The sequence below is a fragment of the Carassius auratus genome, unplaced genomic scaffold (genome assembly GCF_003368295.1).
Source record: "Carassius auratus strain Wakin unplaced genomic scaffold, ASM336829v1 scaf_tig00000450, whole genome shotgun sequence".
In the NCBI taxonomy this organism is placed as follows: Eukaryota; Metazoa; Chordata; class Actinopteri; order Cypriniformes; family Cyprinidae; genus Carassius; species Carassius auratus.
The window spans coordinates 131,203-146,657 of record NW_020523301.1 but is presented as its reverse complement, the minus strand read 5'-3'; the positions used below and the strand labels follow the sequence as shown (position 1 = coordinate 146,657).

At 36.3% G+C, this 15,455-nt stretch overlaps 1 protein-coding gene across 14 annotated transcripts in view; it reads right to left on the bottom strand.

Moving 5' to 3' along the window:
• The window catches only part of LOC113068998 (calcium/calmodulin-dependent protein kinase type II subunit gamma-like), a 71,261-nt gene that overhangs the window by 21,866 nt on the left and 33,940 nt on the right, over positions 1-15,455 (bottom strand). For all 14 annotated transcript variants that reach the window (XM_026241974.1, XM_026241971.1, XM_026241972.1 and 11 more), the window contains exons 4-9: positions 12,402-12,456; positions 10,801-10,866; positions 8,373-8,445; positions 4,231-4,333; positions 3,288-3,371; positions 1,868-1,962 (exon numbers count right to left, since the gene is read on the bottom strand). In XM_026241974.1, the coding sequence (XP_026097759.1) occupies positions 1,868-1,962; positions 3,288-3,371; positions 4,231-4,333; positions 8,373-8,445; positions 10,801-10,866; positions 12,402-12,456 (476 nt within the window). The remainder of the gene's footprint in view (positions 1-1,867; positions 1,963-3,287; positions 3,372-4,230; positions 4,334-8,372; positions 8,446-10,800; positions 10,867-12,401; positions 12,457-15,455) is intronic.

The following is a 15,455-nucleotide window of genomic DNA, read 5'->3' as shown; positions in this document are numbered from 1 at the left end:
GTATTTAATGTTTTTGTGCTGCTTATTATTCATGATTCATCATATTTCATTTTTCTTTAATTTCCAAATACTAAGAGAAAATAATCAAATGAGATGAAAAACCCCATGATTCATCACTATTATTCCCCATTACATTTAATATACGGTCTAAACCGGGGATCTTAAACAGTTCCTGGTTCAGTTAACCATTTCTTTCCTAAATTAAACCATATTAAGTATAATAAACATACACTGTCCAACTTTATGATTCTGAGCATGAATATTAATCCTTTTAATGCCTTTGCATCATAAGAAAGTATGAAAATACATTAATATGGACCTATAAACGTTTTGAGTGGTCCCTGTTACGACACTCCTTCCACAGAAGGGTCCTTGACCTGTGAACCATTTTGTGGTTGAATTTTCAGCAAAAACAACTACATTGTGATAAAGGATTGATCATATTCTCCATCTGAAGTGAACTGAGCTGGCCTGCCCAACCCTGTGACCACCAAATCCATCTAACAGTGTAACATGCATGCACTCACAGTTACATCATCTCGTCCCTTTTACTTGTCAATTAATTTGAATGGAATGAGTGTCTCTCCGGGGCAGTCACTCATTCCATGTCCTGCCACATACATCGGGTGTGATACTGTGATGCAAGAGATGGACAATTCCTAAATACGCACCCACGTACGCAAGCAAACAAGCACTTACACTCCGGGACAAGAGGAAGTTGTTTCTAAGCAAAGCTCATCTCTCTGCAATGCGTCAGGGAGGGCCTGACATAATCAATAACAGTACCAGTAGCTATAAATCGCACCCAATCAGAAATTAAACAGGCAGTTGGATCACAGTGTGTGTTGAAGAGACCTTGCGACGTCTGTTGTAATCAAATCCTGCAGGAAAAATTGAGCAATAAGCTGGAATTTTAACTGAAAAAATAAATAAATAATTATATTTTACGAAATCATATCAAATTTACAATAGCCAAAAATACATTGTATGGGTAAAAATAATAAATTTATCTTTTATGCCAAAAATCATCAGGATATTAAGTAAAGCTCATGTTCCATTAAGATATTTTGTAAATTTCCTACCAAAAATATATTAAAACGTAAGTTTTGATAAGTACCGTATTTTTCGGACTATAAGTCGCACCCGAGTATAAGTCGCATCAGTCCAAAAATACATCATGATGAGGAAAAAAACATATATAAAGTCGCACCAGACTATAAGTCACATTCATTTAGAACCAAGAACATGGTTCTTTTCTCTCGGTTCATGTCAAATTAATTTTGATAAATAAGTCGCACCTGACTATAGTCCGATATAGTCCGAAAGTCGCAGGACCAGCCAAACTATGAAAAAAAGTGTGACTTATAGTCCGGAAAATACGGTAATATGCATTGCTAAGAACTTCATTTGGACAACTTTAAAGGTGATTTACTCAGTATTTAGATATTTTTGCACCCTCAGATCCAATCGGCCTCAGCCAAATATTTTCCTATCCTAACATTATGGATCAAGAGAAAACTTAATTATTTAGCTTTCAGATGATGTACAAATCTAAAATTGTAAAAACTGACACTTATGACTGGTTTTGTGTTCCATGGTATCATTTACGAAATGGCTTGATGACATCACATGGACTGGACTAATTAGAAACACCGAAAATTATGATTTAAAAGTAAAACTTCGCTTCAGAAATCTATGCAAATGTGACCAGAGGAAATGTAGGGAGCAAATCATTTTTCCACTCCTAGTGAATTCCTCAGCTGAAAGACTTGATGCATTCAAAGACCAATCAGATGAAGGTGGTTTTAGAGTAGCTGGACAGAACTCGTTAGAGAGAGTAGCTCCATCAGAGGACAGCTGTACTTACATCATAAGCTCCAGCCTTGATCTGCTGGTATAACTTGTGTTGATCTTCATCCCAAAATGGAGGATAGCCCACTAATAGAATGTACAAGATTACACCTGTGAAGGAAAGAATGAGAAAAGTATTCTGATTGGCTGACAAAAAGAATATACTTGACTGATAGAAAGTGTTTATTATTTGTTATTTTTTTCCACATGTACAAAGTTCCATGTTGATAGCATTACAGTAAAATATCACTGAATTGTATTTAGGCACGTGACGTTATTACATTTTCATGTTGCAATTCATTTTGAATGCTTTTATCTCGGTATACGGTATTATCACGATATTGAGATTTAGTTGCAAAAATGTTGTAAAAGTATAACCGGTTTAATAACATTTTTCTTAAAACAAAAAGATCTGAAGATTTAAATACAATGAAACAATACACAAAAAATAAAGTAAAACATTTCGCACAGATTAGAGTGCAAAATAATTATACAGACAAATAGGTTACACTTTATAATGCAATCTCAAGTTGATGTCATCTCGGGTTCATTAAATAACTTTTGATTTTCACAGCATGTTATTAAATATTCTAATGTTTGGAAGAATTTTTCATTGCCAGTTTAACTAATGAATTAACCAATGGAGCCTTAATGTAAAGTGTGACCCAACAAAGAATCAAAACCTTTTCAATTAGTATCAATTAGACAAGGGCATGTTGTTGTCCAGAATAAAATGTACAAAAAGTCTGAAAATAAATAGCCTATTAAGTGTCTGTGAAGAACACTGTAGCGAATACAAAAGTGCAGCCGCTTTGTTTCAGGGGTTTCTGGGGAAAGTCTGCATTTCTGCTGTTGAGCGCCATCTGCTGTCAGAGAGTTAATATTCGCTTTCATTCAGTGGCTCTCCTTCACGCGTCTGCCGTGCGCTTCTCCTGTGCTTTACATAATTTTTTGAAGGAGCATTGACGGAGTGTTGTGCATTGTGACCAGGTGATGGGAAAATTATTTTTATAATCTGAATAATTTGTAAATAATTATTCATGGTATTTTGAAGTACCCACCATAACGTGCATATTCATTATCGTGATTTCTCCAATTACTGAATACCAACACTAGTCTAGTTGTGTGTGTGTGTAATTAAAATAAATTATGCTTCATAAAGAGCTGACGTCCTTGTTTTAAGCGATAGTTAAGTGCTTCACTCAATATTTGCTTCAAAAAGCATGTTTTCCAAAAGACTGTGTTGACAAACAGGTCTACTGTACATTTAAACCCTATTATCTGCCCAGTTCAGCAGTAAAGACAGGCTTGGTGCCGAAACTCTACTCAGCACTGCACTGCCAACTTCAACAGTATGAATACTGCAACCTGTTAATACAGCAAGCAGAATGAATATGCAAGAGGTCTAAAGATTAAAGACCCTGTTGAAAACTCACCACAGGCCCAGATGTCCACAGGTTTGCCGTAGGGATCCTTCCTCAACACCTCTGGAGACAGGTAGCCAGGTGTGCCAGCAAAACCTGTAACAAAAACAGGTTGAAGTGACCATTCTGTACTCTGAGAATAAGATTAAGTGGATTCAAACCGCAGGCGCCTGTAGGCAAAGTAGCTCAGCCAATTAATATTCACTGCAATGCTAATAATTCCAAGCAGGTGGATAGTATGATAAATGGATTTTTCCATAGGCCAGAACCATTTAGAGCCAAAATGGTGACGTGCCAAGATGGCTACCTCCCTCAAGCACTGGCAAGGGCTGGAAACATGGATTAAAAAAAAAAGCTGTGGTAACATACTGTAGCTTGTATACAACAATTATTCCTACTCTCAAGTCTTTGCTCTTCACAAAACTCAGCATACTTCTGTCAAAACAAAATTACCTATTTAAAACTAAAGAAAGCTGTACGGATACTTGATTAGCACTAAAGCAACAGTTATCTCATGGCAGCAGAAATAAGCAGCCACCAGTAGGGGGCCACAAGGCCCGAGAAAACCCTGCCTGACGGTTTTATCCAGTAGAGACAGCTCAACTGTCTTTCACACACGGACAGGAATGACTGTTAAAGCTAAACATGAAATGGGCTAAGATTGGTATTTGGCAGAGTATGAAAATAAGCCTTTACGACCAACCCAATGCATTTCAGACCAGAGGTAATGGAGTGGGAAATGCAGAAAAATCCTTTTAAGATAAACTTAAAGCACATTACAAGAGGGAATCAGTACAGTTGTGAGGGGGAAAATCCTGTCAAATCTAAAGCAACAGTAATAAAAATGCAAAAAATGTGTGGAAAGTTGAAAAAGTATTTGCAAATGGTCAAAACCACCCACAACATCCTAGCATAATGGGGACAAGCACCACATTTAAAACTTGTTGTTCTTTACCAAACCAGGCCTGCTGATCTCCCTGCACCTCGATGGCCAGCCCAAAATCAGCCAGTTTCACTGCTGCTCCTTTCATCTTACTGGCCAACAGCAAGTTCTCGGGCTGAGGAGGAAAACAGAGGAAGCCTTTAACAATCACAAACATTTCAAATGGACTGAAAACAGAGGTTAAAAGATCCTTTAGAATGACATTGCCCAGCGTGTGGTGCAAAGCTGGATATTTTACTGGCAGTGAATGTTAACTCCAATGAAACGTTTACATTGACAGCAATTTGTAGCATCAAAGCAACTAAACACCACTTTTTAAGCTATTAACAAATAAAATCTAGCAATATCCCCAAAAAAGTTGATAAATTTAGGTTTATGCAGTGTGTAGCTACATGGTATGGCGACTACCAATTTACTTGTCTAATAAAGGTTTTCATTATCATAAAAAAAACGAATACTAATTTGTGTTCATTAAAAAAAGTTATTAATATCCTCTTAGAGGTTATATTAAGTGAAACGCATTTTTTATAATCGTTTAAATGTTTATTTATGTATACATTGATGTACATATAAAACAAGTTTTTTTTTTTTTTTGAGCAACTGGGATGGTGCCCCCCTGGGAGTTGGTGCCCTACTGCGTACTCTATGTGGGAGCAGCGCTACTGGACATACACATAAATACCTATCTCTATGGTACTGGATATGTCGGTTGTTGCAAGTATATTAATTTCGTGGCGCCAGAACTGCAGCTGATAGAATGTGCGCTGCAGCATAATAAGATATTTCTTCAAAAGCAGATCATGGAGATATTTTTATCATCCACAATGAAAATTATTAATGTCGCACACCCCTTCCCTCGGAAGAAAACACAGACCGAGGGCAGACCGAACGGCAAGGGCACTTCAGCGTCAGACCACAAAGGGGCAGGGGTTTCCCATGGTTTGTGTTGGATAGGTATTGGATCATATATTTTTCTCCTCTCCGATCTCGCATTCGCCTGTATCTGCACGATACCGATATCGTGGATCGGATCGTTGTGCTGCTTCATTTTGTAGAAACCATGATACATTCTAATTTTATTTTCATTTTTCTTCTTTTTTTTTTTTTATGTATTTGGAATATGACCGAGACATTAAGACAGAAGAAGTAACACCTACAAAATCAACAATACAGACACTTTGCAACACTGTCAGTGTGAACCCTCTTTTTAAAAAGCAGATGAACATGTGATTTCTCTAAACTGGCCAGACCTGCTCAGTAGGATATGACAGATTTTGAGAGTCAAAGATCGCTCCAGAGGTAATTGAGTTCATACATGGCTTAAAGGTTAAGCACAACTGAATTGTGTTTGCTTTACTACCACATTTACGCTGAGCAAATATTAGGGTGGATTTCCTGCGGTTTTGTCAGTGCTCCAAATTTTAAATCAAACACAAACATGCATTAATATCCAAGAGCTTCAAGTACGAAACCAAGATATAGAGAAACAGAAAGATATATTAGGCACAATGGAGGACTTTCACACTAAAATATGGGCTGGAAAAGTCGATTTCCCCTCCTTTCTCGAATACACAACTCAATAAGCTTGATTTATTAGCTGTCGCACATACATCTTCTCAATGCACAGAGTTCATTGTTCATCATTCTACATTCAAGCACAGAATTAAAATGCAATCCTATATGAGGATGCTGGGAAATTTCTGCCCATAGGTGTTCATCTCTCACTCTCCCTCGTTAAATGCACAGACTACAAATGAGGAATGGTGAGACTGGCCGTGACCCCTCCCACATCCCTCCGTCTCTCAGGCTATACCAGCAACAGTTGTCGTATCACGTTCCTTGCTATGGCAACCAGCCCGGGCACATCTCTGCTGCTCAGCATTGGGCTCACATACACATGGGGGAGGGCAGTGGATGTGACTAACGCACAATAAGAGGACATGATAAAACTGTGTCTATGCATTATCAAAGACACGCCACAGTCAAGACAACAACTACATTCATTTCATACATTCACATGCACTAAGACACAATGAAAGTGTTTGATGTTTATGCATGTACTTAATTCATATGGTAATATAATGAATTACTGAGGTCCCTGTTATTTTTTCTGGTGAAACACATAAATAAGATGTATAAATGAAGATGATGGCCAAAAAATTAAAAGTCATGGATGTATATTTACGGAGTAATTCACTATTTTGTAGAGGGGGGTCAAAATGACAACTTTCACCTGAGATTAGGAGTAAAATTACAGAGATTACAGAAGCTTCTGCAGTCTTAATTGCATTATATGCCAACGGTGACCATTCAAAAACGGGAAAAAGCACATCATGTGTTTATATGCCTATAACTCAAAGTATTTGAGATTTTTTTAATATCCATTTAAATTTTGTGGTTCTTTAAGTTATCTTTTGGCATTTTTATTTTTAAGGCCCTACACTGTTCATTTCCAGAGACAGAGGGTTTTCAGTATGGCTCCTTTTAGTAAACCGTTCACATTTTCAGTGATCAAAAACCAAATTTGAGTCACTTTGCATTCTGCTGATATATATATATATATATTTTTTTTTATAGAAAAGTAAAAATAATGTTGAAATTTTTTTATTTTTGACACCCTACATGTTCAGAAATAAAAGTATAGTTGCGGTCACCAAGGCGGTACTTTTTCATAAGCTACACTTTTGTACCAATTAGGTTTAAATATGTACCTTTTAAGTGCTACTATGAACCTATCAAAAGTGACCCTTTAGGTACAATCAATGCATCTTTTGAAAAGGTACTGCCCCAATGACAGCTTTTGTACCTTTATTTCTGTGAGTGTATACAAAAAAAATGATTACTTAATAAATATAGATCCATGACATTTAATATTTTTCCTTTCTTGAAAAAAAAAAAGAAATTGAGCTGGGGAAGTATCTCAAATTGGGTTGATTTGACATGTAGTGACCCAAAAGCCTTTGTAGCAAGTATGAAATTAAACGGAAATGAAATTGAGAAGTATGTACTACAGTGGCGTAACTGCTTTGAAAAGTGATGGGGACACAGACTTGTTTTGCTAGTTTTTTTATTTAATAACCTAATTTACTAGGGAACTGGGTTTAGAGTTGGAAAAACTTAATTTTTGCTTTTCAAAAAAACCATTGTTGTACCGTACCAGGGATGGTGCCACAGAATTTTGACCGCAGATGCTGGGGGGGGTGCTAGATCATTGACAGGGGTGCTGCTGGGTAATTCTTCCCACCGGTCGCTCTTTTGTGACTAACTTTCTCAGTTGGTCGCATGAGCAAGGTTTTTTTTTTTGCTACAACATGCTGTTAATCAATGGATTTTGATTAACTTTTATCATAGTTTATAGTTGTATGGAAACAAAAGTGGTTAACATTCACCCCATTCTTTTTCATCAGTAGTATTATTTATGATTACAATTTTGTGAATGGGAGTTCCACTTTTGCTATATTATAATCTTTATCTATGCCAGTGACTGTGCTTCCATGCTGTTGTTGTTTTTTTCCCCACAGGAATACCAATGTTCACCTTCTCTGGTTCTCTGGTTTAAGACACGTCCAAGTGGAGATGGCGAAAAGCAGTAGTTTATTAATAAATAATGAAAATGTCTTCTTTTCCCCCCAACATGTTCATAATCACTTTGCCAGTGCTTTGAGGCAATTGCTTTATGCGGAATTGCAGAATGCCTAAAAGTGCTTAAAGTATGGTTAATATATTATTATATAAATCAATCTAATATAACTTGCTAGAAAAAAAATGTTATTGACTAGAAAAATCTTAAGTTGAGGCCTGGCCTACTTAGCACAAGTAAGCGATCCATTTTATAAAAAAAATGCTATAGGCCTAATGATATTACGAAAAGTGTGACAGCTGCAAATCACGCCGTTAATGCACTGCACGAGTTATACATGCGTAAGGAGTCAAATGGGATAGCAGTCATCACCCTAATTAGATTATGAAGAATGATTTGTTGATCTTATTTTTCCTTTAAAACATACCCGCAAGACATTTTTCAATGATGTGGTAGGGACAATATCGACCCTGGCAAAAAGTGGTGGGGACATGTCCCACCCATCCCACCCACAAATTACACCCATGATGGCAGGCCGGCTGCCATGTGTGTAGTGGTTGTGACAGGCTCTCACCTTCAGGTCTCTGTGCACGATGTCATGCTGGTGAATATGATTGACACTCTCCAGGATCTGATTGATGCACTGGCTGAAAAAACAGAATAATAAATCAATCAGTGGCAGAGAAAGATCGTAAGGATAAATGAGGGGGTGAGATCAGGCTAAATATTGATTTTAACCATTTATTTGTACTGTACACAAAAGTCAGTTTCCTTATATTTACCCTCTTATACTTAATTTTGCCATTTCTGAAAGGTGCTGTTTTCCACAAGTTATATGAAGTAATTTAATAGTTTGTGTGTGTGTTCTTCTGAGAACCTGACAGCCCCTTGTTTATGCTCTCTTCATATGTATAAAAAAGAAAGAAAAAAAAAAAATTACACCTCTCCTTTATGCCAGGGAAAAAAGCCATATATTTTTGGGTGAACAACACCTCTGAAAATACACTATATTTAAAGAGGATTCTGCAGTAGATACCAGATATAATACAGTGCATAATAAAACAGCCATTAAGTAAAAATGCCAAATGAGAAAATCATATTAAAGTATATTACCGAAAATCAGTTATACAGTCTTATATTATGCAGTAATTTTATAAAGTCTGTAATTCTAATTCTTTAATTAAAATAAAGGATTGATTAAAATGAATTGATTACTGTAAAGTTAATCAACAGCATCGGCTGGACAATTCAATTAAGCAATTAAATTAAACACCATGACTGGATAATTGACGCTACATTCGAAATGTACCACTGCTACTTTATCAGACAGACAGGGGTCAAGTGTAATGTGACTGAGGCACATAAGGTGAGCTGAGCAGGGGATTGTGGGATAGATGGGGTGGGCGTTACTCTCACCCTCAGACAGGTAGACACAGATGCACACGCATCAGCTCATCCCTCTTAAAGCTGTAATCCTATAACAGAATGTTATAGAGGCCTAACCAGGACAGATGAACCAGAATGAGTGTGTGTGTGTGTGTGTGTGTGTGTGTGTGTGTGTCTGTGAATGAGTGTTGCTGGGGTGTCATGCTACTTTATAGATAATGTGAAATTATGCATGACTTCCTTTAGATCCTTATTGGATTTATTCTGAGGAAATGGCACAGATGACAGTTGGGACATGAATGCGTACATCAGTTGAATCCTGAATCAACAAACAGAACTAAAAAATATTGCTACAAGTGTGACTAAATCATAATAATTGCTGTTAATAATGTTCATTGTCTGGCTGACTGCGTCTTGTATTCATTTTTCTGAAAAATCCTGTCATACGCACACAAACTGACAGTCACCACTTATAAGCTACAACTAAATATTCTGTAAAGTTGCTTTGTAATGATCTGTATTGTAAAAAGCACAATACAAAAACTTGAATTGAATTGGATCGGATTCTCGACAATTTAATTTATAAAATAACAATTTAATTTAGAATAATTTTAAACAAATTATATATTATATTGCATTATATTAATTTGGCATTTGCTATGTATTTAAATTGCTATATAAAAATGAATGTTTTAAAACAGACAAAATATATATATAAAGATATATTATTATATTATATTATATTATTATTATAATGAGAATTATATCAATTCCAGTGACAAGCAACTTGTCATTTTACAATGCCTTGTTAGGACATGCCACAAGGAACAAGTGAGTGAAAATGAAGTATATGAGATAAGAAAGTAGACTGACAAAGACTGTAGTGTATATTACAAAAAAACACAGAAGCTATTTGCCCAAATTTGGTTACATTTCAAGCCCAGCATTCCATTTCCAGGACAGCACAAATCCCACTGGACACAAAAGACCTGTCTCTCTCTCTCTCATAGATGTACATACACACACAAATAAGACAGCTGATCTCTTTATAAACACCTCTCTTCCCACTCACTCTCTTTTTATCGGTCTTTATTGATGTGATATCAAAGCTCTAAACTGGCATCATGCAACTCTTGTAAACCAAATTTACCACAAACTCCCGTATGAGCGCATTAAAACACAGCTAACTGCTAAAGGGTGTTTGTGTTGGATGCCTGGGGCTTTAACTTAGAATCAGAGTCCCTGAGAGACTTACACACTCGCTGCTGGTTCCCAAAGACGCTGTGTGTGACTTCTGTGTAACCAGATTTTCCACATTGAGAAAGCGGTTTAGGAAGAATCTTCATGTTTGCTGTTTTGTGACTGTGCTGTTAGTGCTGCAGAAGTGATGCACTCGAGAGGAGGGGCCAACGGAGGCCAAATGGATGCGCTTTTGTGTGGCACCTGTTGATTGCCAACTCCACCATCATTAAAGGCTTTCAGTTTTTCTCACAAAAGGGATCGTCCTCTCCCTGTGCTTTTGAATCAGATGTAAGTGTGTGTGCATGTGTAAGTGTGACCTGCTCACTGCAGGCTGCAGCACAGTAACCACAGCAACAGTAAATTGGAGAGCCCACCTTGCATCAGCTTCACTGTAATACTCTCTGGCGACGATGTCCTCAAACAACTCCCCCCCAGTCACACTGCGGAAAGAGAGGGGGGGGGGACAGTGAAACAAGGGATGAGAGAGTGGGGAGAGTGCTGGGGTTTGGGCTAATTTGGCCAGAAGCAAGAGGTAGAGCCGACATTTTACAATTACATAAACATGATTGCAAATATATGTGATGCTGCAGTAAAACAGTGTGGCCTGATTATACTATATATATATATATATATATATATATACTGTGTATATAATCAGATGCAGGGTTGCAGTTTTAATCTAACTACAGCAACCATAGTTTGAAACTAAATTCAAGTGGCAATACAAGACAGTGGTGGCTCTTACAAAGTTACCAGATATTTACTGTAGTAACCTGTGGCATTTTAGCCAAAAACTGGCTTAATAAAGGAAATAAAGAAAATCATGTCAACGACTATATTAAGAAATAAATATAAATTACTAAAAAAATTACAGCAATAATATTTGCAATAATTGTACAACAAATATGAATAATAATAATTAAAAATAATAAAACATACTTTAAATTAATTTATAATATTACAATTTGATTTAGATTTTACATTAAAGGTAAGAAATTAAATGTTAGATAATAAAAAAATATTTCACTAATATTATATATATATATATATGTTTTAAGCAGCACAACTGTTTCTAAAACTGATAATAAAAAAGTTTAATGGACATCAAATCAGCATATAAGAATGAATTCTGAAGGATCATTTGACACCGAGGACAGAAGTAATAACTGCTAAAATGTTTCCTTTGCATTACAGGTATAAGTATAATTTTCTAATTTATTAAAACAGCAAACAGTTCTTTTAAACAGTAATGATATTGCACAATATGTTGTGAGGGTGGAGTGCAGTTTGCACTGAGGTGTGCATGAGACACACAACAGGAACATTAGTAGCTCAGCCTTTGTTCCACATAAATTGAGTTCCACAATGACGCCTGGAAAAATCAAAGTGCACTGGACTGGTTAAAACCAGGACACAATCAAAGAAACAACAATCTTGACAGCACTATATCGCATTTATAGGGCCACCCAGAAATGTCTACCCATCAGATTTGCTGGCAGATCCCATCAAATTGAAGGATATATTTTTGACAACCGGGAATGTGCGTACAAGGTGTTTTGTCAAACAAATTTCAGCATGCATTTATCTGCCTGCAGGAATGCGGCTTTTGACATGATTTACCAGAAACAAAATATCTTGAGTTTGATAACTTCCCCATCCTGATGCAAAAAGCCAGTCATTGATCTGAATACAGAAACTAGCTCCATTTCAAACAATGTTATTTTAATTTTATATACTATTATAGTATTTATTAATAATTTTAATTAGCTGTAATTTTCTTCAGCATTTTTATATTGAAATGTGTATATATATATATATATATATATATATATATATATATATATATATATATATAGCTTTAATTCATTATTATTAATGTTTAATCATTTTAGTACTTCTATGATTCTGACATTTTCTTATTTCTTTATTTATTACGTGTATGTGTGTGTGTGTGTGTTTGTTTCGTCATACTCACAGGTCAAAGACCAGGTAATGGAAACCTTCTTCTGAGATACTGTCATGGAGCCGAACTGGGGTTGAAAGGACACAACAGGAGAATCAGCATTAAACATCAACATAGAGATAATGCATTATGAAAGTAAATGTTTTTAATGAGAGGGAAATCTTGAGCATTCTTTGCTCTATCACACAGCATTCACAACAACATCTGATGAGAACATGCGGCATACGGCCAATTACACACTATTATAGTGGCGCTTACAATTACGAAGAACGTTTATGGGCTTAACCATAATGAGCACATTGCCAAATGGAATAACAAAAAGAGGATCCATCAAAAAGAGAGAGAGAGAGGATGGATGACAAGCTCACTTATGTACACAAGCAGTGTGTCACGTAGACAGTGACACACACCGAGTGGATTGGGTTGAGGGTTGGATGAAGAAAAAGAGAGTGAAAGAAATAAGGAGAGAGAGAGTTGAGTAAACACTGCCCAGAATAGCATGAGCCTTATGAGAGCGCAGAGAGAAAGAGCAACATAGCAACTAGTTGAAGGAGGGAGAGAAAGAGACAGAGGGTAAATAACAAAGGGATTGAAGCAAATCTGATGCTGGAAAGTACACATATTAGATAAATTACATCTACATTATTAGATTAATGCAGCAAGTCAATAGTCCTCAGAATGACTGTTTGACAAGCAAGGCCCGAGCATGTTGACACTGGGACTGCAAACACGAGCTGCCATCACGCCAGTAATTACAGAAGCTCGGGTTTAATAAAGTCCTAAACATTCAGAGTGTACTCTGTAAAGTGAGGTATATTGATATTTAGCAAGAAACAATGAATGACCAGAATGGAAGCCATTTAATATTATTGGCCATATGACCTGGCTCAAGGTCATTTTAAGCGATTTTTCTGTTAAAATACTACACCGGTCCACTGCAGGTTTCTCAGAAAGTGGTAACACTGTAGTGCTTTCAAAACACTGCTCTGTTTGTCTGAGCATCACAACCAGCAACATGGGTTTGACCAATGGCATTAGTTTGAGGCGGGACTATCAGTTTTTTTCATCCAAAGGAAAAGAGGGATCGGTTTAAAATGATTGCCTTTACTTTTACAATATTAAACAAGTGTTCAGGAAACCTGTTTGAAAATAGTCATTATTTTTGTTTGTGTAGAAACGGCTAATTTCACCTCTAATTTTTTTTCTCCAATTTATATAATAATAATAATAATAAATAATTATTATTAATATTATTATTATTATTATTATTATTATTATATTAATAGCATTGATAATAAACAATTATGGTATTTCTCAACATTATCATTACATATGTAACTTTCTTAATATACTTTGAGTTCAATAACAGTTACTATTGTTGTTAGTGTTCAATTACTGTGCCTAACACACACACAAACACACACACACACATATATATATATATACATATACATACACACACACACACACACACACACACATGAGTGAAAGAGAGACACATTAGTGTCAACTACGCCGGTAGCAATGAGCACTCAGTCCTCTCTCCTCTTTAACCTTTCAGACAGAGTCTCTCTCTCTCTCTCTCTCTCTCTCTCTTCCTTCGCTGGCTCTATTGTTCAGCACTTATGTGCAGCCCAAGCAGAAAACATGACAAGCTGTCCACTTGAGGAGAGACGACAGAAGAGAAAGTGAAGGAGAGAGACAGTGATACAAGTGATGGAGCAGGAGAAAGGGAAGGCATCGCCTGAGGGGGAACAGAGATGTGAATAAGAAAACACATCCGATGGAAAGATGGTGAGATAGTGGGAAAAAGAGGAAGGAGTGAGACACAGAGAATGGAGGAAGACTCTGGATAGAGTGTGAAGTTGAGGTCAAGGGTGCGATACGACTCAAAGTGGTGTGGAAGATGCCAGACAGCAGAATTACAGATGAGAAAACAACAGCAGAGGTTGAGAGTTATAGAATATTCAATCAACACAATAAAAAGTTCCAATACTACTCTTTTGAACTTTCTATTCATCAAAGAATCCTGAAAGCATTTGGTCCTGTTTTCCACAAAAGTATTATGCAGCACAACTATTTTTCAACAAGAAGAAGAAACTGGAGTAATGGCTTAAATATTAAAATACAAAAGTTGTTTTCAATTATACTTTCTGACAATAAATCAAATAAACGCAGTGTTGATGAACGTAGGAGATTCTTTCAAAAACATTAAAAGATCTTTAAGGTTTATTTTAAGATTATTGCCTATAAATTGATAGCATGAGACATACAATATCAATTTTCAAGAGTTCGAGGAAGTGTTGTTTAATATTTATCTTCAGCAAATCTGCACACAACTAATGATGCCAAATATTGTCTGAAATAATTTAACACTATTTTAACACTTAAAAAAAAAAATACTGCAAAATAAACAATAAATGGTATAAATTGTGAAATGTGCATTTTAAAATGTAATCAGCATGCAAAAGCAATAATCTCAAAATCTAAATTAGGGCTTACGTTCCAGAAACTCCCTGTCTCAAGTCTTCTATCCTAAATGAGAGTCTTAATGAAATCGCCATGGTTACCAAACAGACCAGACTAGTGTTGGATGTTTCTGTAATACAGCCCCAGGGGTGTAAATATAACACGGTCCTCGGAGTAATTATCACAGTAACATAACAGAATATACCACAATGGAGTCCTTTTTTGAAAATGTCAAAGAAAAATGGCTTATATTTTACTACCCATGATCCAAGTAAATATTCCAGTGAGACCCTTCCATTTAATCCTTCTCTCTTATCATTTGATACTTGATGAACACAAGCCGAAAGATAAGATTACTAATAATTACCGAACATCTAATACACCCTGATCTCTTCCTTCATCTTTTTGTGGTTTTCCTGCACTCTCTCGCTGGAGATAATGACGGTATTCGGGCTGAACTGCTGCCCACCAGCATCTCCCACCTCAGCACAGTTATTTATAGAGCTCCACTCCTCTTCTATTCCTCTCCATCTCTCTCTGCTGCTCTCTCCATCCCTCTACCTTCACCTCTTTCTTTGTCGCCATCGCCCCCATCTC